This window comes from Hylobates moloch, unplaced genomic scaffold, assembly GCF_009828535.3.
Source record: "Hylobates moloch isolate HMO894 unplaced genomic scaffold, HMol_V3 SCAFFOLD_1, whole genome shotgun sequence".
NCBI classification, from domain to species: Eukaryota; Metazoa; Chordata; class Mammalia; order Primates; family Hylobatidae; genus Hylobates; species Hylobates moloch.
The window spans coordinates 219,756,841-219,780,692 of NW_026652276.1; the positions used below are offsets into that span (position 1 = coordinate 219,756,841).

Consider the following 23,852-nt stretch of genomic DNA (forward strand, 5'->3'; position numbering starts at 1 on the left):
CTACTCCTCGGCTGTGCCATCCAGGATGTGTTTAAAGGAGAATGGAGAAAACTTGTAACCATCCCCGACATAGAACTTGTTCTGGAACTCAACCCTGTTGTTGCGGGGAGGGCGCGGGGTAAGAAATGGGAGATTGAAACACATCAGTTAGAGGCTGGAAGGTGGAGGGAAGGAGGAAGCAGAGCATTTGTAAAATCAAGCACAAAGTCAGAAGGGTTGGCCACGGCAGGCACCCAGGCTGATGGCTGCCAGGAGAATCCTGAGGATTTTTTTTTTTTTTTTTTTTTTTGAGATAGAGTCTTGCTCCATCACCCAGGCTGGAGTGCAGTGTCGCAATCTTGGCTCACTACAACCTCCGCCTCTCAGGTTCAAGAGATTCTCCTGCCTCAGCCTCCTGAGTAGCTGGGACTATAGGCATATACCACCATGCCTAGCTAATTTATGTGTGTGTGTGTGTGTGTGTGTGTGTGTGTGTGTATAAAAATATATATAATATATATTATATTATATATATTATACATATTTTTTTTTTGAGACAGGGTTTTGCTCTTGTGGTCCAGGCTGCAGTGCAATAGTGCAATCTCAGCTCACTGCAACCTCCGCCTCCCAGGTTCAAGCGATTCTCCTGCCTCAGCCTCCCGAGTAGCTGGGATTACAGATGCCCACCACCACGCCCAGCTAATTTTTGTATTTTTAGTAAACACCAGGTTTTGCCACGTTGGCCAGGCTGGTCTTGAACTCCTGACCTCGGGTGATCCACACACCTCGGCCTCCCAAAGTGCTGGGATTACAGGTGTAAGCCACTGCACCCAGGCCATGAATCTGAAGATTTTTTAAGCCCTTCTCTCATCTGTCTCTTACCACCTTCCCCTTCCCCTCCCCTTCATTTCCTCCAGGCCTCTCTGCTTGTGGGCTTATGGCCACAGCATAACAACTCTTCCCTCATGGAAGGAGCTTCCCTACCCCCATGACAAGCCAAGACACCCTCACTGTGCAGCACTCTCTCATGTCATTTTCTATTTCCAGCTAATTCTAAAATGTGGGACTCACATATTATAGAACGCAAAGGCCCTTGAGTATCGCTCTCTTGCCCAGGCTGGAGTGCAGTGGCTTCATCTCGGCTCACTGCAAGCTCTACCTCCCAGGTTCCAGCCATTCTCCTGCCTCAGCCCTTTGCGTAGCTGGGATTACAGGCATGCGCCACCACCCCAGCTAATTTTGTATTTTTAGTAGAGACAGGGTTTCTCCACATTGGTCAGGTTGCAAACTCCCGAACTCAGGTGATCCGCCCGCCTTGGCCTCCCAAAGTACTGGGACTACAGGCATGAGCCACCGCGCCCGGCCTCATTTATGTTTTATTAAGTTACGGAGTTTGGTTCATCTCCTCAGTGACATGGAGGGGAATGATGTCATCATGGAGGGGAATGATGTCATTATGGAGGCAGGGGATGCTGTGGCTCTCCTCACTCAGTACATGAAGTGTAAAGGCTTCTTTACGAATAGTGGCCATAGAGGGAGGAAGAAAACATCAGGGCAAGCTGGGTACAGTCTCTGCAGCTGAAGGGCATGCACTGCACACTCAGAATTCTTGGTTGAAATGTAACTTGGAAGACAACCAGAGGCCTAAACATGTTTCCATATTCATCAACCTAACGACGGCTGATTGTCGCTGGATACATCTGTGCATGTCCAGGGCTCCCTGTGAGCGTCTCCCTCCTGGTGGTACCCTCCTTCTCTTTCCACTTTTGAGACTTTCATACCTTGTTGGTATAACTCTTCTACTCAACAACAAGAGCCAAACATCCCAGATTCACTGGGTGCAGTGGCTCACGCCTGTAATCCCAGCACTTTGGGAGGCTGAGGCAGATGAATCACTTGAGGCCGGGAGTTTGAGACTAGCCTGGCCAACATAGGGGAACCCCATCTCTACTAAAAATACAAAAATTAGTTGGGTGTGATGGTGCATGCCTGTAATCCCAGCACTTCAGGAGGCTGAGGCGGGTGAATCACTTGAGGCCAAGAGTTCGAGTCCAGCCCAGCAAACATGGGGAAACCCTGTCTCTGCTAAAAATACAAAACTTAGCTTGGGCGTAGTGGCAGACGCCTGTAATCCCAGCTACTCAGGAGGCTGAGGCAGGAGAATCGCTTGAACCCGGTAGATGGAGGTTGCAGTGAGCCAAGATTGCGCCACTGCATTCCAGCCTGGGCAACAAAGTGAGAGCCTGTCTCAAAAAAAAACAAAAACAAAAACAAAAAAAAGCCAAACATTCCAGATTTTCTAAGCATGTCTTCCCTGAGCCTATCTCAGACGCTACCTTGCCAATACTTGGAAGTGTCACTTGGGTTAAAGCCAATTGTAATAACAAATGAACACTGATCATCTAAAAGGGAAGGAGTAAATGAGAACTAACATATATGAGTGTCTGAATGAGTATGAATGTGTGTGTGTGTGTGTATGTATATATATACATATATAGGTATATATATATACACACATATATTACATCATTTAATATTACACCAACAGATGACTAAACTAAGGCTCCAAAGAGGTATGTAAGCTGCTAAAGTCACACACAGCTCACGATCTGAACCCAGTCGGCTGGCCCCACAGCCCACTCCCTTTCCCAACACCACATCGAGCTTCCACGGGACAACCATCCTTACCAGTGCAGTCGCAGGGCGTGCAGGAAAGCAGAGAGGCCCTCCATGATCAGAAGGATGGCTACTGTCAGGACAGCAAATACGGCAAAAATAATAAAAACCCCGACGATTCCTCCCCAGCCTCGCATCTGAAGGCCGTTGTTCATCACCATAGTCCAGAGCACTTCAGACAGTTCTGCAAGGTACGAGAAACCACTGGGATTATCTTGTAAATGCATATTGTTATTTATTGTATTTTCTCATCTTTTTAATTAAAATATATATATATATATATATTTTAAATAGAGACAGGGTCTTACTCTGTTGCCTAGGATGGTCTCCAACTCCTGGCCTGAAGCAGTCCTCCTGTCTCAGCCTCCCAAAGTGCTGGGAAATCAGGCGTGAGCCACCACATCCAGCCCAGATTATTATTATTTTATTATTATTTTTTTGAGACAGGTTCTCACTGTGTCACCCAGGCTGGAATGCAGTAGTGCAATTATGGCTCATTGCAGCCTTGACCTCATGGGCTCCAGTGAACCTCCCACCTCAGCCTCCTAAGTAGCTGGGACCACAGAAGTGTGCTGCCACTGTCTGTTAATTTTTTTTTTTTTTTGAGACAGAGTTTCACTCTTGTCGCCCAGTGTGGAGTGCAATGGCGTGATCTTGGCTCACTGCAACCTCCACCTCCCGAGTTCAAGCGATTCTCCTGCCTCAGCCTCCCGAGTAGCTGGGACTACAGGTGTATGCAACTACACCCAGCTAATTTTTGTATATTTAGTAGAGACGGGGTTTCACCATGTTGGCCAGGGTGGTCTCGATCGCTTGACTTCATAATCCACCCGCCTCGGCCTCCAAAGTGCTGGGATTATAGGCGTAAGCCACCGCGCCCGGCCACAGCCTCTTCTTTGACCAGGAAGTGGTTACATGAGTGTTTGCTTTACAAAAATCCATTAGGCTGAACATATATTTTATGCATTTTTGTAAACATGCTATATTTCAAAGTAAAAATGTTTTTAAAAAGATTAAAATCCTAAACATATTTCAAAAAGTGTTTAGCTAATATTTATTCAGTCACTGCAATCTACAAGGGCACACGCCAGGTACTGAGTGCATGAGCTGAATTCAGCCTCACTCAGGAAAGTGGCTCTTTCCACTCTTTGGTGGTCACAGGTACCCTCTGGAATCTGAAGAAAGTCATGAATCCTTTCCCTAGAAAAATGCACACAGAGACGCCCAACAATATCTTATATGTAGTTTCAGGGTATTTACAGAAAGCCTGAAGTTCAGCCACAGACTCCAAATTAAGAACCAAGTCAGAGGAATTCAAAGCAGCTTACACATATTATCTCAGTAAGGCCCGTATCAACCCTACAAATTAGGTTTTATGATGCCCATCTTATAGATAAGAAAACTAAAGCTCCGAGAAGTTCAGGGGCAAATGCCACACAGCCCCCTCTGGCCTGTTCCTATGACACCACCACCCCCCTCACTTCCCTACCCCTTACGTCCTCAGCTGTTTGCCACACCCCCAGCTCTAAAGGTCTTTTCTACACATTTCTTACATGCCCATGGAGTCTGTCAAAGCCTGACAGTCAGGGAAGGTTTTAAAAGGCCCTGAGGGGAGTGAAATCCAAGAGGAGGGAGGTCATGGATGGGTATCGGAAAAAACCCAGACTCTTAGCTGAGTTCCTGTCCCCAGCGAACTGCCCTACAAGGGCTCTCACTGTCCAAGCTACACAAGTAAGGGTCCATGCTTAGGTGTCCCTGGTCACAGAGCACATGTGAATGCTTCTTCCCTAGTTATCATGCCCAACAGCCTGGGACATGCACCGTGCAGGGAAATACCATCATTACATCCTTGGCTTGAGACTTGAAGGCCCCTGCTAAAAGGTCACAATGATGTGGCCCAGAGAGATAGAGGCCTGTCACTTGCAAGTGGCTATCAGAACATGATAAAAGCAGAGACATGGAACGCAAGGAAGAGGACCGCTGTTTGCTTGCTGCCTCCCAAGATCTGGTTTTCTGCCTGCTACAGTGATGCAGAGTCTTTCGTCAATGGGAGCAGCTTCACCCCCTTCTAGTTAGACCCATACCTGAGATTTACAGTAGAAACTCCAGTGCTTACCATTCGTGTGATCTTCACAGCTCAGGCTATGTTCGTTCACTTGCACAAACTCACATATGCAGACTTTCACGTGCACACAAATGCTTAGATGCACACACTCAGCCCTGCGTGTACCCGCAGCACAGACACCCACAAGCATGTCTTCCTCCTGTGCACTGATGTGCATTTGTGTGAAGTGGCTATCCCAGAACTGTTACCCACTTTGTTCCTTTTTTTTGGAGACAGAGTCCCTCTCCGTCATCCAGGCTGGAGTGCAGTGGTGTGATGGCTCACTGCAACTTCCCGCTCCCAGGTTCAAGTGATTCTGCTGCCTCATCCCCCTGAGTAGCTGGGATTACAGGCGTGTGCCACCACACCCAGCTAATTTTGTATTTTTAGTAGAGAGGGGGTTTTACCATGTTGGCCAAGCTGGTCTCGAACTCCTGACCTCAGGTGATCCACCCGCCTTGGCCTCCCAAAGTGCTGGGATTATAGGCGTGAGCCATCACGCCCGGCCCCACTTTGTTCCCTAAAGTGGATCTCAGCGCTTCAAGTCATCAGTGGTGCTAATGCTGGTCTTCAGCTCCAACCTCAGCAGTAGTTTGAAGGACTTGGGTCATACCAGGGATGAGTCTAAATAAGACAGGAGGAATTTTGGCCTGAGGACACCCCAATACATAGTGCCAAACTCTGGCCCAGGGACCTGAGATTTAGAGGGTAATTTGTTATTGCAACAGAGTTTAGCCTGGCCTGACCAGTACAGGAGGCTAACTACTAGGACCACTGATGAAAGCTCCGGCACACAAAGGTTAAATTTCTTGTGTAAGTTACTCAGCCAAAAGTGGTAGAAAAGGAAGCAGAATTTAAGTCAGTGTTTTAATTTTTTTCCCCATTCTTCAACATTACCTCTTCAAGCAACTGTGTTAGTATGGACTGGAAGCCATGTCTAGCAGGGACTTCTAGAATGACCCAGTGGGTGAACCAGGCCAGGCAGCCATGAACCATATGGGTTTTCAGGAATCAAATGACCCCCTCAGTGTGTGCATGGGTTGGCCAGAGGACACGCTGACACGTAGGGCCAAGAATACCAAAACTCCTCCTCCTGTCTTATCTAGACTCAGCCCTATTATGACTCAAGTCCTCCAACTACTGCTGGGGTTAGAGCTGAAGACCAACATTACCACCACTGACTGCACGAAGTGCTGAGATCCACTCTAAGGAACAAGTGGGTGACAGTCCTGGTATAGCCACTTCACATGAATGCACAGCAGTGCACAGGGGTAAAGACATGCGGCTGGCTGCAGTGGCTCACTCCTGTAATTCCAGCATTTTGGGAGGCCAAGGTGGGCAGATCACGAGGTCAAGAGATCGAGATCATTCTGGCCAACATGGTGAAACCCCATCTCTACTGAAAATACAAAAATTAAAAAAAATATATTAGCTGGGCGTGGTGGTGCGCACCTGTAGTCCCAGCTACTTGGGAGGCTGAGGCAGAAGAATCACTTGAACCAGTGAGCCGAGATCGCGCCATTGCACTCCAGCCTGGTGACAGAGCAAGACTCTGTCTCAAAAAAAAAAAAAAAAAAAAAGACATGCTTGTGGGTGTCTGTGCTGCAGGCACTTGCAGGGCTGAGTGTGTGCATCTGAGCATTCGTGTGCACGTGAAAGTGTGCGTATGTGAGTTTGTGCACAGAAACGAACACAGCTGAGCTGTGAAGATCACACGAATGCTGAGCACTGGAGTTTCTCCTGTAAGTGAATAATCACACACTTTTACTGCTTTCTTTTCTATCCATTCAGCACACACCTTGGCCTGGCTTCTCTGTTCTAGGCATTATGCTCAGTGCCAGGAATGCTAAGATAAAAGTCAGGGTCTTTGCTCTCAAGGAGCTCACAGTCCAGTAGGGAGACAGGCTAATCAAGACAATTATAATTGAAGCTAGGTTAAGAGCATGCCCCAGAACCACAGGAAGGCATCTTCCAGACTGGGGGACTAGGAAGGAAGATTTCCAGCTGAGTTATGAAGGAGGAAATAAGTACTAGGTAGGGAGAGAGTTAAAGAAGGGACTATTTCAGGCAAGGGGGCTGCAGGGGCAAACACACAGAGGGGCCCAGGGAGTACTGCATCTTCAGGAGATAGTTCTTCAGGCCAGGCACAGTGGCTGACACCTGTAATCCCAGCACTTTGGGAGGCCAAGGCAGGAGGACTGTTTGAGCCCAGAAGTTCAAGACAAGCCTGGGCAACATGGCAACACCCTGTCTCTACCAAAAAAAAAAAAAAAAAAAAGTTCGTCAAGTGTAGTGGTGTGTGCCTATAGTCCCTGCTACTTGGGAGGCCAAGGCAGGAGAATTGCTTGAGCCCAAGAGTTTGAGGCTACCCTAGGCAACAAGGCAAAACCCTGTCTCTACCAAAAAAAAAAAAAAATTGGCCCAGGCATGGTGGCATGCACCTGTGGTCCCAGCTACTTGGGAAGCTGAGGCGGTAGAATGACATGAGCCTGGGAGTTCGAGGCCATGATAGCACCACTGCACTCCAGCCTGGGCAACAGAGGGAGACCCTGTCTCCAAAAAAAAAAAAAAAAAGCACTCCTCAGGGCCACTGCATATGAAATGGATGGGTCTGGAGCGCTGGTGGGGCACTAAGGAAAACTGACAAGAAACAAGACTGGAGAAGGACCCAGAGATCAAGACAGGGCTTACAAAGTGAATTGGTGAGTCAGGATTCCTGACGTTAGACAACCCCGGGGCTCGGATCTTTATCAAAATTGTATTTCCAATGCCTAAAATCCCAGGACTTTAGGAGGCTGAGGCAAGAGGATCCCTTGAGGCCAGGAGTGTGAGATCAGCCTGGGCAACATAGTGAGACCTTGTCTCTTTTAGATAGATAGATGATAGATGATTGATAGATAGATAGATAGATAGATAGATAGATAGATAGATAGATAGATGATAGATAAAGATAGACAGACAGACAGACAGACAGACAGATAGATGACTGATAGATACATAGATAGAATTGTATTTCTGGGCCTGGCCCGACTGATCCTGGACTGCTGTGAATTCACAAAGGTAGTGAGCACTTCCTGACGGTCAGCTCAGCAGGCAGCCAAATGACTCCCAGCAATGCTCATAATCAAGGCAGGCCTTCTCTTAAAGGTCAGCATCTTGCAGAAGGGCATGGTAGCCTGAAAAAATATGTTCCCCCATTCCCAAAGATGTCCACATCCTAATCCTAATAACCTGTCAACATACTATATTACATGGCAACGGTGGCTTTGCAGATGAGATTAAGCTAAGAATCGTGAGAGAGGGGCATTATCCCAGATTATCTGGATATGCCCAATGTCATCACTAGAGTCTTTTTGTAAGAGGAAGGCAGAAGAGTCGCAGGCAGAGAAAAAGGAGATTTGATGCTGGAAGCAGAGGTTGAAGTGATGCAAAGAGGAGCCACAAGCCATGGAATGCAGGCAGCCTCAAGAAGCTGGAAAGGCCAGGAAACAAATTCTACCTGCAGCCTGCAGCAGGAGCACGGCTGCCCACGCCTTGATTTTAGGACTCTGGCTTCAAAAACTGGAAGACACCAAATTTGTGTTGTTGGGTTTTTTTTTTTTTTTTTTTTTGAGATAGAGTCTCACTCTGTAGCCCAGTGTGGAGTGCAGTGTCTCGGCTCACTGCAACCTCTGCCTTCTGGGTTCAAGCAATTCTCCTGCTTCAGTCTCCCGAGTAGCTGGAGTTACAGGCGCCTGCCACCATGCCCAGCTAATTTTTGTATTTTCAGTAGAGACGGGTTCCACCATGTTGGCCAGGCTGATCTTGAACTCCTGGGCTCAAGCAATTAGCCCAAACTCTGCCTCCCAAAGCTCTGTGATTACAGGTGTGAGCCACCATGCCTGGCCAAATTTGTGTTGTTTTAAGCCATGAGCGTTTGTGACAATTTGTTACAGCAGCAGTAGCAGACTATTAATATAGAGGGTGACCACCCCAGCAACGTGCAGCCAGACCCACAGAAAAGGCACCTGTGCCTGGGAAAGAAGAGCCATTCTTTTGGCAAACATCCACAAATAGCTCGGAGAAGTCACCTTTACTTCCAAATACATTGCACCTATTTCCTGGGGTATTGGGGAGAGCTGACTGTCCCCCTGATGGGCTGCTCACTCACGTGCATGAGCCAGGCTGAGGGCCCAGAGCCGCAGGTAGGAGGCTGTGTTTGAAATGCAGCCCAGGCAGTACTCGATAGTGTGGATGGCTTGGTGGACAAAGATGTCTCCAAAGTTGAACTGAAAGACAGAATTGTTTATTTTACTTCATTGAGAACTTTCTACACAAAAGTTATTACAAATGATGCAAAGATGAATTAGACATGGGCTTTGCTGTTCACTTTCAGTCTAACTAGGGGAAAAGAAATAGTAATAGACTTAGAGAAAGAATTATCAGCACAAAGTCGTATGTTATGTGTGTATTAACTTTCCCCAGCAATAGCTGAAAAAAAAGCTCAAAGACGACAACTGGGTGGTAAGGGGAAATGAGATTTGTGCTGTGCCAGGAAGGCTGGGTAGGGATGTGACTTGAAGGACAAGAAATTGTTCCTAAGGAGGAAAAGGATCCCTGGTTGGGAAAAAAACAGGTAGCTGGGAATATCACCAAGTCAAGTTGGAAAGAAAACAATTTGGCTGGAACTGGGAGCTTGTTTAGGTGAGGAATAGAAGACAGTGCTCCTGTGTGGAAGTTTCTAGAAAGGCAAGCTATGGGTACAGTTGAAGAAACAACCTGGATTCAGTGAGAAGCCATGGAGGCAGGTTATTCTGGTAGCATCATAGTTTAGAGAAGAGACAGCCTTAAAGAAAAAAAAAGGACAATTTGGTTATGAGCTCAGTAACACAGGAAAGAAGTAAATAACAGAACGAAGACAGCCATGGCTCATTCTCCCCTCATGCTCTCTGATGTGACAGATGATTTTTTTTGGGGGGGACAGGGTCTTGCTCTGTCACTCAGGCTGGAATGCAGTAGCACAATCACAGCTCACTGCAGCCTTGACCTCCCAGGCTCAGGTGATCCTCCCATCTCAGCCTACCGAGTAGCTGGGACTACAGGCATGCATCACCATACCCAGCTAATTTTTGTATTTTTTGTAGAGACAGGGTTTCACCATGTTGCCCAGGCTGGTCTGGAACTCCTAGCCTCAAGCAATCTGCCCGCCTCAGCCTCCCAAAGTGCTCGGATTATAGGCGTGAGCCACTGTGCCTGGCCATGGGGGACAATTTGACTGGTGCTGTACATGCCCTCAAGGTGCTCACAGCCTAGTCAGGAGAATATGTAGAAGGGTTCCCATGCCACACTATGGGAAGCACAATGACCAGGGCATGCAGTGGTATCATGGGAACACAGAGAAGTCCCCTTACCCACTCAGGGTCAGGGCAGCCAGGACTCTGAGGCTCCTAAGCCCAAGTAGCTGGAAGAATGACATTGACAGAGGAGGTGGGCAGTTGGCTCTCCACATGCTGAGTTTCAGATGGCAGTGGGCCTTATCAGTAGACACTCTGCACATGGGAGCTCAGGTGGAATTACGGGGGCCCCGAAGAAAAGTCCAGGCTGGAAATGGACTCCTGAGACTGCATCTGCAGGAGGATGGAGGAGATCAACAAGGGAAAGATCAAGGAAAGAGGAGATCACACCTGTAATCCCAGCACTTCGGGAGGCCAAGGCAAGCAGATCACAAGGTCAAGAGATCGAGACCATCCTGGTGAACATAGTGAAACCCCCGTCTCTACTAAAAATAAAAAAATTAACTGGGTGTGGTGGCGTGCACCTGTAATCCCAGCTACTTAGGAGGCTGAGGCAGGAGAATCACTTGAACCCGCTAGGTGGAGTTGCAGTGAGCCGAGATCTCGCCACTGCACTCCAGCCTGGCAACAGAGTGAGACTGTCTAAAAAAAAAGAAAAAGAAAAAGAAAAGAAAGAGGAGCTCCCAGCCTTGGGAAACATCTTCATTCAGAGATAACAAAACAAGGCCGGGCACAGTGGCTCACACCTGTAATCCCAGCACTCTGGGAGGCCGAGGCAGGTGGGTCACTTGAAGTCAGGAGTTTGAGACCAGCCTGGCCAACATGGTGAGAACCTACCTCTACTAAAAACACAAAAATTAGACAGGTGTGGTGGCGCATGCCTGTAGTCCCAGCTACTTGGGAGGCTGAGGCAGGAGAATTGCTTGAACCCAGGAGGCGGAGGTTGCAGTGAGCTGAGATCGTGCCACTGCACTCCAGCCTGGGTGACACAGTGAGACTCTGTCGCGGAAAAAAAAAAAAAAATGAGAGAGAGATGAGATAACAAAACAACAAACTGATGAGGAAAAGAAAAGATCAAAGAAGCTAGAGCAGTCACGCTGCAGTCACGGGTGTCTGCGGAGGGAGACGTACAGGAAGGAATGGGGAGGGTGCAGTCACCGATGTCTGCGGAGAGAGACGTCCAGGAAGGAATGGGGGAGGTGCAGTCACGGGTGTCTGCGGAGGGAGACGTCCAGGAAGGAATGGGGGAGGTGCAGTCATGGATGTCTGCGGAGGGAGACGTCCAGGAAGGAATGGGAGGTGCAGTCACGGCTGTCTGCGGAGGGAGATATCCAGGAAGGAATGGCGGCGCAGTCACTGATGTCAGAGGTTATGGGGACAAGATAAAAATGAGAACCTCAATTTAGCAATGAAAGCAGCTGTGAGGAATTGAAGGGACAGGGATGGGCAGAAATGGAGTGAGCAGTTAGAGAGAGTCAAGGTAAAGAAGAACTGCATAAGAAAGAATTCATCTTGGCCAGGTGTGGTGGCTCATGCCTATAATCCCAGCACTTTGGAAGGCCGAGGCAGTAGGCTCACTTGAGCCCAGGAGTTCAGAACCAACCCGAGCAACAAAGTGAGACCCCATCTCTACCAAAAATTCAAAAAATTAGCCAGGCGTGGTGGCATGCACCTGCGGTCCCAGCTACTCGGGAGGCTGAGGCAGGAGGACCGCTTGGGCTCAGGAGGTCAAGGCTGCTGTGAGCCATGATTGTGCCACTGCATGCCAGCCTCAGCAATAGAACAAGACCCTATCTCAAAATAGCAATTATAATAATCATAATTAACCTTACTGAACAGGACTGGCTTTGTCTTGGCTCCTGGGAGGTAACCTCTAAACCACTGGCATTTCCCATGTAAAAGGGTCTTTCTTATTCATGCTGGGCCCCTGGGACCACACCTGATCGTTTATGCTAATGCAGTGGTTCAAGTTGGGCACCTCATAGTTGAAGCGGGGTCTGGCCACACCAGAAAGACCAACCACATGCTTAGAGAGTTGGGACTGATCTGCAAGGTGGGAGAGAGGTGGGGACTCAGTGCAGCAACTGCTGGGGCTACATCCACCAATCAATCATCAGTCAATCAATCAGTCAATCCTGCCTGCATGAGGAAACTCCAGTGAAACTTTAGACACTGAAGCTCGGGTGACCGGCCTGGGCTGGCGATTCTCTGCACATCTTGCCACACATCAATGTGGGGACAGTAATGTGCCTCCAAGGACACAGCTCCTCATTTGGAACTCACTGTCCCAGATGCTGCCCTATCCTCTCTGCCTTTCTGATTTAAATTCTTTTGCTACAAAAGCTGTAAGTGGACAGGCACGGTGGCTCATGCCTGTAATCTCAGCACTTTGGGAGGCCGAGGTGGGCAGATCACCTGAGGTCAGGAGTTAAAGGCCAGCCTGGCCAACAGGGTGAAATCCCATCTCTACAAAAATACATACAAAAAAGTTAGCCGGGCATGGTGGTGGATGCCTGTAATCCCAGCTACTCAGGAGGCTGAGGCGGGAGAATTGCTTGAACCTGGGAGGCAAAGGTTGCAGTGAGCTGAGATCGCACCATTGCACTCCAGCCTGGGCAATAGGGCAAGACTCTGTCTCAAAAAATAAAAAAAAAAAGCAAAGCTGTCAGCATAGCACTTTCTGGAGTTCTGTGAGTCATTTTGGCCCCAAAGGAACCTAAGGGGTCCTGCGAATGTATAGTCAGCTGGCCTGAAGTGAGGGTGGCCCTAGGAACCCCCAAACTTGTGGCTGGGATCAGTCTTGGGCAGATGTGACAGTCAAGGACTGTACCCTTAACCTTGAGTTTGGCTAACCCTGGTGAGGGGAGAAGCAAGCAAGGAACTTGAAAGAGAAACAGGGGGAGGCACACATTTGCCTGGAGACGGGAGACCCATGCATGATTAGACCTGGGGGAAGGAGGTCCATGAATGGAGACTAAAGTTGCCCAAGCAAGGGCAGCCTGTTCATGTTGGAGGTGGCAGGTGGAAATTGTCTGGATATAGATTGAGGGCAGGAGAAGAGATGAGGGAGGTTGCCCTGGACAGGCCAGGACTTGAGGAGTCAGAACATGCATGGGTTGGCTTCTAAAACATTCCAGCAGGTCTGACAGACTTGGTAATGCCAACAGCCACTAGTGTGGATCACTCTGTACCTGGAATTTTCTTGGAAAGAATTTTCACAATTGAGATTTTTCATTAATTCTAATTAATCAAGATAATTTTTTTTTTTTTTCAGACAGAGTCTTGCTCTGTTGCCCAGGCTGGAGTACAGTGGCACGATCTCAGCTCACTGCAACCTCTGCCTACCAGGTTCAAGTGATTCTCCTGCCTCAGCCTCCCCAGTAGCTGGGATTACAGGTGCCCACCACCATGCCTGGCTAATTTTTGTATTTTTAGTAGAGACAGGGTTTCACCATGTTGACCAGGCTGGTGTTGAACTCCTAACCTCAAGTGATCCGCCCGCCTTGGCCTCCCAAAGTGCTGGGATTACAGGTATGAGCCACCGCACATGGCTATCAAGAGAAAACTTTTTAAAATAAGCAATTAACACCACAAATGGAGCCATTTATAGCATCTGTGGCCCTCATGGAAACCCAGTTCCCCCTCCCAAATTAGAACAGAGCTCTGGTTAAAGCCTCCAGCCTGGGATTCACAAATGTGGCTGACTTTAGTCAACACATGGAACAGACAGCTGCTTTCATCTGGGAGGATGTGGCACGGGCTCCTGAGGGGCAGTGGCTGTCCTTGCACAGGCAGGGGCAGGGAGGGATAAGGGAACAAAACAATTTATGAATTCACATGAGAGGCAGATAACATTATAAAGAGATCATAGGGGGCCAGGCACAGTGGCTCACGCCTGTAATCCCAGCACTTTGGGAGGCCGAGGCAGGCAGATCACTTGAGGTCAGGAGTTCAAGATCAGCCTGGCCAACATGGTGAAGCCCCATCTCTACTAAAAACACAAAAATTAAGTGGGTGCAGTGGCGGGTGCCTGTAATCCCAGCTATGAGGAAGGCTGAGGCGGGGGAAATCACTTGAGCCTGGGAGGCGGAGGTTGCAGTGAGCCGAAATTGGCTCACTCCAGCCTGGGCAACAGAGTGAGACTCTATCTCAAAAACAAACAAAAAAGAGAGATTATAGGGGCATGGTGCTGAGCCAAGGAGGCCTCAGTGACACACAGGACCTTCTATGTCACTAGATCTGCAGCTGATATTCACCTGACACATACAGATGCAGCAGTACTTGGACTAGAAGTATTAACATGTGCCCGGATTGGTTGCTAAATAGCTGTTCTGATCCTCTTAGACTAGCTAGTAGGTCCCCTTCCCAGGACTCAGCAGTGACAGGGCTACTGCCCCATGGGGCCCTCCAGACCCACCCAGCTCTACTGCCTATTTCCATTCTAGAATCTGTATAAACTGGGGAGTCTTCCTAAGGGGCTCTTGTCCCAGGTACCTCTTCTCCATGATCATCCAGAGCCCCATGGGTATCTGCAGAAGTCCTCTGGCCAGAACCACGGGAAGGGCTGGAGCTGTGACCTTCAGTGTTCTCAGTGGCATCTTCTTGGATCCTGGATGCCTGCAGCTGACAACAAGCAGGGAAATGAGGAATGCACTCAACTCACCCTGAGCATTCTAACACATATAAATATAAATAAAGGCTCTCCTCAAATACTACCTGTGTACCAGACACTGTTCTAAACACTACACTATCTCATTAAGCCCTCACAACAACCATTTTATATAAGCACAATTATCACCCTATTTTCTAGAGAAGTAAGCTGCAGCACAGAAAGGTTAAGAAATGTGCCCGGGAGGCGGAGCTTGCAGTGGGCCAAGATTGTGCCACTGCACTCCAGCATGGGGGACAGAGTGAGACTGTCTCAAAAAAAAAAGAAAGAAAGAAAGAAAGATATGTGCCCAAGCCATACAGCTGGCAAGGCTGGTAAGTGGCAGAGCCATAATTCAAACCCAGCTGCCTGACTCCAGTGCATGTGCTTTTTCTCCACGATGCTCCAGAATGTGCCAAATTATAGTCTTGATAGTAAAGCAATGCAAGTACAAAAGTGCCTTTCCATTGTTAAAAGAAATACACATGGTCATAAATCATCAGTTGTACCTTCCATGTAACCTTCTGAAATTAACTATAAAAACAGCTTAGGAAAAATTCAAGGAAAAAAAAATCTAGGCATAGTCACCATTCAACTTGGTCTGGTTTTACCCCTAAGTGTGAATGGTATATTTCTTTCAAGTCACCATGAAGCTTAATGTCCCATGTCCAAAGTTTTTCTAGAATAATTTCATGGGAGGGGTATTGTAAATTAGGCATCAACGTGTCTGGATCTTTCTTTCTTTCTTTCTTTTCTTTCTTTCTTTCTTTCTTTCTTTCTTTCTTTCTTTCTTTCTTTCTTTTCTTTCTTTCTTTCTTTCTTTCTTTCTTTCTAGAAGGAATTTTGCTCCTTTGCCCACGCTGGAGTGAAGTGGTACAATCTCGGTTCACTGCAACCTCTGTCCCCCCAGTTCAAGAGATTCTCCAGCCTCAGCTCTCCTGAGTACCCAGGATTATAGGCACCCACCATCACGCCCAGCTAATTTTTGTATTTTTAATAGAGACGGGGTTTCGCCATGTTGGCCAGGCTGATCTCGAACTCCTGACCTCAGGCGATCCACCTGCCTTGGCCTCCCAAAGTGCTAGGATTACAGGCGTGAGCCACCGCACCCGGCCAGGGCCCTCCTTTCTTTAGCAGGCCTGCACTTAACATTTGCAGGGCTCTGGGCAACAGCAAAGATAGTAGTTTACATGCCAACATGCTGTATGTTGAAATATTTAAAAGTTATACATCAAGCCAACAAATTTCTAAATAAAATATGTTCCATGTTTGAGCCTAGGAGTTCAAGATCAGCATGGGCAACAAAGTGAGATCACATCTCTCAAAAAAAAAAAAAAAATTTAGCCTGGCTGAGGGAGCACCTGTCACAACTACATAGGAGGCTAGGGCAGGAGGATCTCTTGAGCCTGGGATGTTGAGGCTGAAGTGAGCAGTGTTTGCGCTCTGGCCTGGGTGACCAAGCAAGACTCTGCCTCAAAAAAAAAAAAAAAAAAAAAAAGTGTGTGTGTAGGGGTTCTAGCTTAAAAAATAAATCTTTGTAAAAACTGGGAAGGCTGTGTTGAAATTCAGAATTCACGCCATGCCATGGCAGCATGGGAGCTGGCCCTGGACCAGGGAGCCCTCTTTTTTTCACCTCTGGCTTCATCCTATATCATGAGGGCCTTGTATGTGCACACAGACACCCTGACCCAAAATGTCTAAGTTCTACTCCCATTCCCTACAAACAGCTGCCCCTTGGCCACCCAGGGACTTGGGGTGTCCATGCCAGTGGCCTGGTCTGCCCTCAGGAGACTGAGGAACAAGGCCTCTGTAGGACCCAGAAGTGGGCTCAGGTCCATCTAGACAAGAGTCCAGGGTGCCAGGTGCCAAGAGCCAGCTTCTAGGTTAGCCTTTCCCCAAGACCTTGTGGTTCTTTATCCCATGGGGAGGGGTGTGGCTCAAGTTAACTTTATATTTGTCATCTCGAAATCCTATTTTCTCTCTCCTTCAACTTACAGAAGAAAATATCAAAGGAGAGATATATTATGGTTTCTCCATTTCCAACCCTAAACTCTACCCTTTTCTGCTCATTATTCTTGAATTCGTTAAAATGAACATTAATAATTTTGTAGAAGTGTGATATTGGACTTGTGAATCCTAGTGACTATCTTCCTTCCAGATACTTACTTGCAGTCCTCTTACTAAAATCTCACAATGCTTAAGCTGGGTGGCGTATGAAATAAAACGTACAGCAATCGTTGTAAATTAGCTACTGGCAACCTTCTAAAAACACATGTGCCTGGGCACAGTGACTCACATTTATATTCCCAGCACTTTGGGAGGCAAAGGCAGGAGGATCACTTGATCTCAGGAGTTCAAGACCAGCCTGGGCAGCATAGCAAGACCTCATCTCTACCAAAAAAATTAAAAAATAGCTGGGCATTGTGGTGCAGGCCTGCAGTCCCAGCTACTCAGGAGGCTGAGGTGGGAGGATTGCTTGGGCCCAGGAGGTGAGTCAGCTATGATCCCACCACTACACTCCAATCTGGGCAACAGAGCAAGACCCTATTTAAAAATACATACATAAAATAAATAAAAATTCATGTGCCAAGAGATATATACAAGGATGTTTATAGTATCACCATTTGTAATTACTAACACTGCAATGTTGGATGAGAGAAGACAGATCCCAAAGAAGACATTCTGGATGATTTCATTTAAATGCAGTTCAAGAAGAGGCAAAATGAACTGACAGTCCTGGAGGTCAGCACACAATGTTTGCTCTTGGGGTAAGAGTGACAGGAAGAAGGCACAAAAAACTTTTTTTTTTTTTGAGACAGAGTCTCACTCTTGTCGCCCAAGCTGGAGTGCAATGGCGGCGATCTCAGCTCACTGCCATCTCCACCTCTCAGGTTCAAGCGATTCTCCTGCTTCAGCCTTCCGAGTAGCTGGGATTATAAGGCACCCACCACCACACCGGCTAATTTTTGTATTTTTAGTAGAGATGGGGTTTCACCATGTTGGCCAGGCTGGTCTTGAACTCCTGACCTCAGGCAATCCACCTGCCTCAGCCTCCCAGAGTGCTGGGATTACTGGCATGAGCCACTGTGCCTGGTCAGGAGTCTCAGGTTCTAAGGATGACCAGTTTCTCGATTTGAGTGCTGGTGACATGAACGTGTTCATGCTGTGATACTTCATGGATTGGTGCCTCGTTATTCATGCACTTGTCTGTATGTTACATGTTTCAATAACATTTACCATAAAAAACGCACATGTTGAGATGAAGATTTTTTTTTTTTTTTTTGAGACAGTCTCGTTCTGTCGCTCGGGCTGGAGTGCAGTGGCGCAATCTCGGCTCGCTGCAAGCTCCGTCTCCCGGGCTCACGCCATTCTCCTGCCTCAGCCTCCCGAGTAGCTGGGACTACAGGCGCCCGCTACCATGCCTGGCTAATTTTTTGTATTTTTAGTAGAGACGGGGTTTCACCGTGTTAGCCAGGATGGTCTCGATCTCCTGACCTCGTGATCCGCCCGCCTCGGCCTCCCAAAGTGCTGGGATTACAGGCATGAGCCACTGTGCCCGGCCGAAGATTTTAAATAGAAACACACAGTTATTTCACTGTGACCTGAAGTGGGAGTATGGGGGAACCTGGGTTCATAGCAGCAAGTCGGAAGGGGAAACAGAACGTGGGGGGCCTGGTGGCTGGCTACAAGGGCTCTCAGAAGGAGATGTGTACTCACTGGCTGCCCACGGGGCATGTCACCAAGGCTATGCCACAGGCGGTCCTCTAGTGGAGGGGTTCCCAGGCCACATTCTGCGGGACCCAGGTTGTAGGAAAGGCTAATAGACAGGACCCCTGTTCATATCACCTGAAGTCCGTCAAAACAAATTGTTTATGTATTAGGTCTGTAGGATTTCATGAAGGAGAGGTGGAGAAGGGGCAAATAATGCCATTATAGGACCATCTCTTGAATGGAGGTGGTAATGTTTCCAACACAAAAAGGACCCTAAGCAGCCGCCTGGGGAAACAACCGACAGCCGTGCATCCCAAGGACCAAGGGAACAGGCCTCCACGCCGTCTTCAGGAGCTCCCGTTACCAGTCAGTTTCAGAGCTATCATCCATGAAGGCAGACTAGGAAAACCCTCTACCCCTCCTTCCCTTTGTTTAAGTCATCTGGTGGCACAAAGGAGAAATCTACCACTTTGAGATCAGCAACTGTTTAAAGAGCTTATGTGGTACAAAGAGCAAGACAAGCTATTATTTTACAGTCCTGGAACTCAGGAGAGCCTGCAGTAACCTGGCTCTTGGCTTATGGACAGATTTAGTTCCTAGAAAAAAAAAAATTACAATCACTTGAGGCCATGAGTTTGAGAGCAGCCTGGGCAGCATAATGAGATACCATCTCAAAAAAAAAAAAAAAAAAAAGCTGAGCCAGGCAGGGGGGCATGCCTGTTACTTGGGAGGCTGAGGTAGGAGGATGGCTTGAGCCCAGGAGTCGGAGGCTGCAGTGAGCTATGATTGTGCCGGTGAATAGCCACTGCACTCTGGCCTCAGAGACAGAGAGAGACCTTGTCTCTAGAAAAAACAAAACAAAAAAAACTTGCATCTACTTCTCCAAACAGGTATTTGCCACCCTCTTTGAAATACCTGGTCACCTGTCTGGACAAGCACCCACCTCAACAACCCTCAACCACCTTGCTCTCCCACCAGTTAACCAAAGAATAACCAAGTCTTCCTTGCTTTGTCTTCCTCTTTATGAATACCTCATATAGATTACGTTTCAGCTAAGCTTTGGAACGAGTTCAGACTGGCATAAGGAGACAGTGGGAGGAGAGGCAGGTGACAGAGAAACAGAGTGTCATATAGGGACAAACTTCCTGAACTCCAGTCTCGTCATGTCTAGGTCCCTGACTCTGCTGCCTGTCCAGGTCAATCTCCAACAAAGATTTTAGAAAAATAGAATTTAATCTGAACACATCTACAACCATTTAAAACATACACGGTCTCAGCACATTCCACTTAATCTTTTGCACTAATAGAGGAAAGCAGAGAACGACCATCTCAAATCGTTTGTGTGTCAGTGTTAGATGCTGATGTCCTCTGGAAGGTTAATCTTCCTAAATCCTATTTGGTTCAGGCTGATATTAAACTCTGCTTCACCCCCTGAGTACATCTGAGGCTCAGGGGCAGTTTAGACAAAAAGAGAAAGTGGGCTGAACCTGGTATTTGGCAACAGGGGAAAAATCACAAACAAACAAAAACTGACATAATTGAATTTGTTTACTCTTCTGATTCCCTGACACAATCTGTAACATAATAAAGTCTCACAACTTTAGAATATTAATGAAAAAAAGCTTTTAATATTTGTTTTAAAAGTAAAATTATAATAAAATATTATCTATAACTAATAAAACAACCACATTCAGACCCTTCTAAATCATTAACTACCACGAGACTCAGCACACATACACCCTGAACAAAGTCTGCCAGACATAAGGTTTATTTTATTTATTTATTTTTTTGAGACGGTGTTTCGCCCTTTCACCCAGGCTAGAGTGAAGTAGTGTGATCTCGGCTCACTGCAATCTCCCCCACCACCCTGGGTTCAAGTGATTCTCCTGCCTCAGCCTCCCAAGTAGTTGGGATTATAGGTACCCACCACCATGCCTGGCTAATTTTGGTGTTTTTAGTAGAGATGGGGTTTCGCCATGTTAGCCAGGCTGGTCTCAAACTCCCGACCTCAGGTGATCCACCCGCCTCGGCCTCCCAAAGTGCTAGGATTACAGGTGTGGGCCACCGCGCCCGGCCAAGACATAAGGTTTAAACATGTTTGCCCTTAATAGAACGTCTTGCTGGAAATAAGACAGCCCAGTGGAAAAGTCTAGCTCCATAGAACGAAACATACTCAGAGCGAGTCAGTTCCTCAACACCATTCTTCCGGCCCTGGCAGCCCAGGACAATTCTCTCTAAACCCAAGATTTATCTTTCCAGAAACCCACACTCCTATGCAAAGTAGGGTGAACTGAAACAAACAGCCCTTACCTGGGATTTCCGATGACTGGCTCTAAGAATAAACGGCTTAATCAGAAGCATCCAGGGCACAGAGATCAAAGCCATAACCACAAAGAAACTTTGGACTTCTTGCTGCAAGACCAAAATGGCGAGATCTCGTCATTTTCACTGACAGAACAGCACACTTTGAGTGATGAAAATCACCACTATAGGCCACTTCACTAGCACTTTATTTTGAGAGATCTAAAGCATTTCAATGAATCCATTCACCTTCACATCTGGAATATTCCCCTTGCAGATAGAGAAATATCTGTCCAGTGTTTCCAAATGTTCGACATAGGGTAGACACTGGAAACTCTATGTATTCCTTATTCTGAGTAGCCCCTTGTACCATATGTAACCAATCTTTTAAACAAGAAGTATGCATGAAACATTATAAAGGCACCCCTTGTCTTCAACTCTGTCCCATGGGTGTCGTTTTCACCTGGGTCTGGATGAAAACTATGGCAGGCCTCATGACTTTACCAGTCACTCGGTGGTACTCAAAAGTCCTTGGGTCACTTTAAGTCACAGACATTATTCAACCGGTAATTTTATATTTTGAGTCCTAGATAATTATCTGAGCTCTCTTGCTCCTGTCTCTTAAAAAAGAAAAAAGAAGTTCCTCACCATCACTACCCGACTTTCATCCCTTCAGTGTGGGCGAGCCACTCAACAGGCTCTGGGTTACCCACTTTGAACTCACTCTCGGTCTCTCTCGCCTTCCCTTTGGAGTGAGGCAGCTGCGGTCTTCAGGCCTCTGCTGAAACCCTGGAGGAGTCCCTGTTATATTCCTGCTCCAGATCACCTTTCACATCCTCACGCCCCTGCCTCCTTTCTTATACACACCCCAGTGACCAGTTTAGAGGAGTGACTCATAGCTGCTATGCTCAAAAGAACCAGCCAGCCTCAGAAGGCTCAGTCAGGGCTGCTGAGAAGGATTGAGAGCATGGTGCTCAAAGGAAACAGAAAAACATTTCTTGAGCCTTCACGTTTCTCCAAGCATTCTGACCAAGGTTGCAGTAAATGCCAGGAGACAATTTATTATCCCAATTGTAACAAGATTCACCCTGATAATAGAGGGAACACTTTATCTGTTCCATCTTCCATCCTCACTCCACTTTTTTTTTTTTTTGAGATGGACTCTCGCTCTGTTGCCTAGGCTGGAGTGCAGTGGCGCCACCTCGGCTCACTGCAACCTCTGCCTCCTGGGTTCAAGCGATTTGCCTGCCTCAGACTCCCAAATAGCTGGGACAACCGGCACGTGCCACCACACCCGGCTAATTTTTTGTATTTTTAGTAGAGACGGGGTTTCACCATGTTAACCAGGATGGTCTCGATCTCCTGACCTCGTGATCCACTCGCCTCAGCCTTCCAAAGTGCTGGGGTTACTGGCGTGAGCCACTGCGCCTGGCCTCACTCTACTTTTAAATGTCCAAAAGAGGAAGGGAGACTATGTGAACCCAGGCTGAACTTATCCATCCTAGTATCTGCACACAATGCTGTCTCATGGCCCTTTGTCCATTTTTACGCAACAGGATTTTCCCCCGATGACATACAAAGCAACAGGATGTGTGTGTGTGTGTGTGTGTGTGTGTGTGTGTGTGTGTGTGTGCGTGTAGCTATCCTTTGATATTCAAAGACAGCCAGGACAATGTTGGGAAGGGACTTTATTAACTTGTATTGCCTCTTCCAGCTGCATAACCCCAAAATGAGGTTATGAAAACTTCAAACTGTATCAAGACAATTAATCTTCACACTAGGGTGTGGGAAAACCAACCAACTCCAGATAATGCTTTTGAATGGAAAAAAGTTGGATAAGCCACACACTCACTGTGCAATGCTCAGTGCTTATTCCAGACTAAGTGAGGACTTCAGTCTTAATGAAAGCAGTTAGCACACGAACTATTTTGGTGAATCTGAGTTCTCTGCCTTAAAACAGAAGAGTTATTTGGGAAATCCAAATAAATGTTTGTTTAGATCCAGCACTGAGTAAATGAACCTTCAAAATACATTCAGTTCATGTCAACATTCTGGGGATGGCTCATGGTTACCATCTATGATAACAAAATGGTGCCCAATGGTAATGCACCTGTTTCTGATTCTTATCTACACTCATTCCTTATGAAAACCTGATTACAAGACATTTTTTCTTCTTCTCCTCCTCCTTCTTCTTCTTCTTTTTTTTGAGACAGAGTTTCACTCTTGTTGCCCAGGCTGGAAGGCAGTGGCGCGATCTTGGCTCACTGCAACCTCTGCCTACCAGGTTCAAGCAATTCTCCTGCCTCAGTCTCCTGAGTAGCTGGGATTATAGGCACCCGCCACCATGCTTAGCTAATTTTTTGTATTTTTAGTAGAGATGGTGTTTCACCATGTTGGGCAGACTGGTCTTGAACTCCTGACCTCAGGTGATCTGCCTGCCTTTGCCTCCCAAAGTGCTGGGATTACAGGTGTGAGCCACTATGCCCAGGCTTTTCTTTTTCTTATTGATGCTTGGGTACGGAAAGAGAACACAACTAGGAATCGAACTCATAAGAAGGGGCGTGACTGTAGAAGCATGACATTAACTACAACATCTGATGGGCGCAATCACCAACAGACAACCTCTGCACTGAAGGGCAGGTGGCCTTGTGTAACTAGTCACAGGGCTTCATCCAGAGGAATCAGGACCTATAGAAATGGGTCTTTTTTAGTGAAAATCTAGCCTCAGATAATATGATCAGGTTAATCACTGGGAGAGGCCAAGGGAAAAAGCTACTGTTATTTGTGTTATCAAAGAATTACTCACTGAGTTATTTTTATATTCAGCTCCAATAGGATTTGTATACCTTTTAAAAATAAAATATTGGCCAGGCGTGGTGGCTCACACCTGTAATCCCAGCACTTTGGGAGGCTGAGGTGGATGGATTACTTGTGGTCAGGGGTTCAAGACCAGCCTGACCAACATGGTGAAACCCCATCTCTACTAAAAATGCAAAAATTAGCCGGGCCTGGTGGCAGGTGCCTGTAATCCCAGCTACTTGGGAGGCTGAGGCAGGAGAATCACTTGAACCCAGGAGGCGGAGGTCGCAGTGAGCCAAGGTTGTGCCACTGCACTCCAGCCTGGGTGACAGAGTGGGGCTCCATCTCCAAAAATAAAAAA

General features: G+C 47.2%; 1 protein-coding gene across 1 annotated transcript in view; it reads right to left on the reverse strand.

Moving 5' to 3' along the window:
- ATP6V0A4 (ATPase H+ transporting V0 subunit a4) overlaps nt 1-23,852 on the reverse strand; it is a 66,301-nt gene continuing 42,449 nt past the window's right edge. The window contains exons 16-20 of the mRNA XM_058442432.1: nt 20,702-20,803; nt 14,527-14,655; nt 8,910-9,027; nt 2,668-2,839; nt 1-94 (exon numbers count right to left, since the gene is read on the reverse strand). Coding sequence (XP_058298415.1) covers nt 1-94; nt 2,668-2,839; nt 8,910-9,027; nt 14,527-14,655; nt 20,702-20,803 — 615 coding nt within the window. The remainder of the gene's footprint in view (nt 95-2,667; nt 2,840-8,909; nt 9,028-14,526; nt 14,656-20,701; nt 20,804-23,852) is intronic.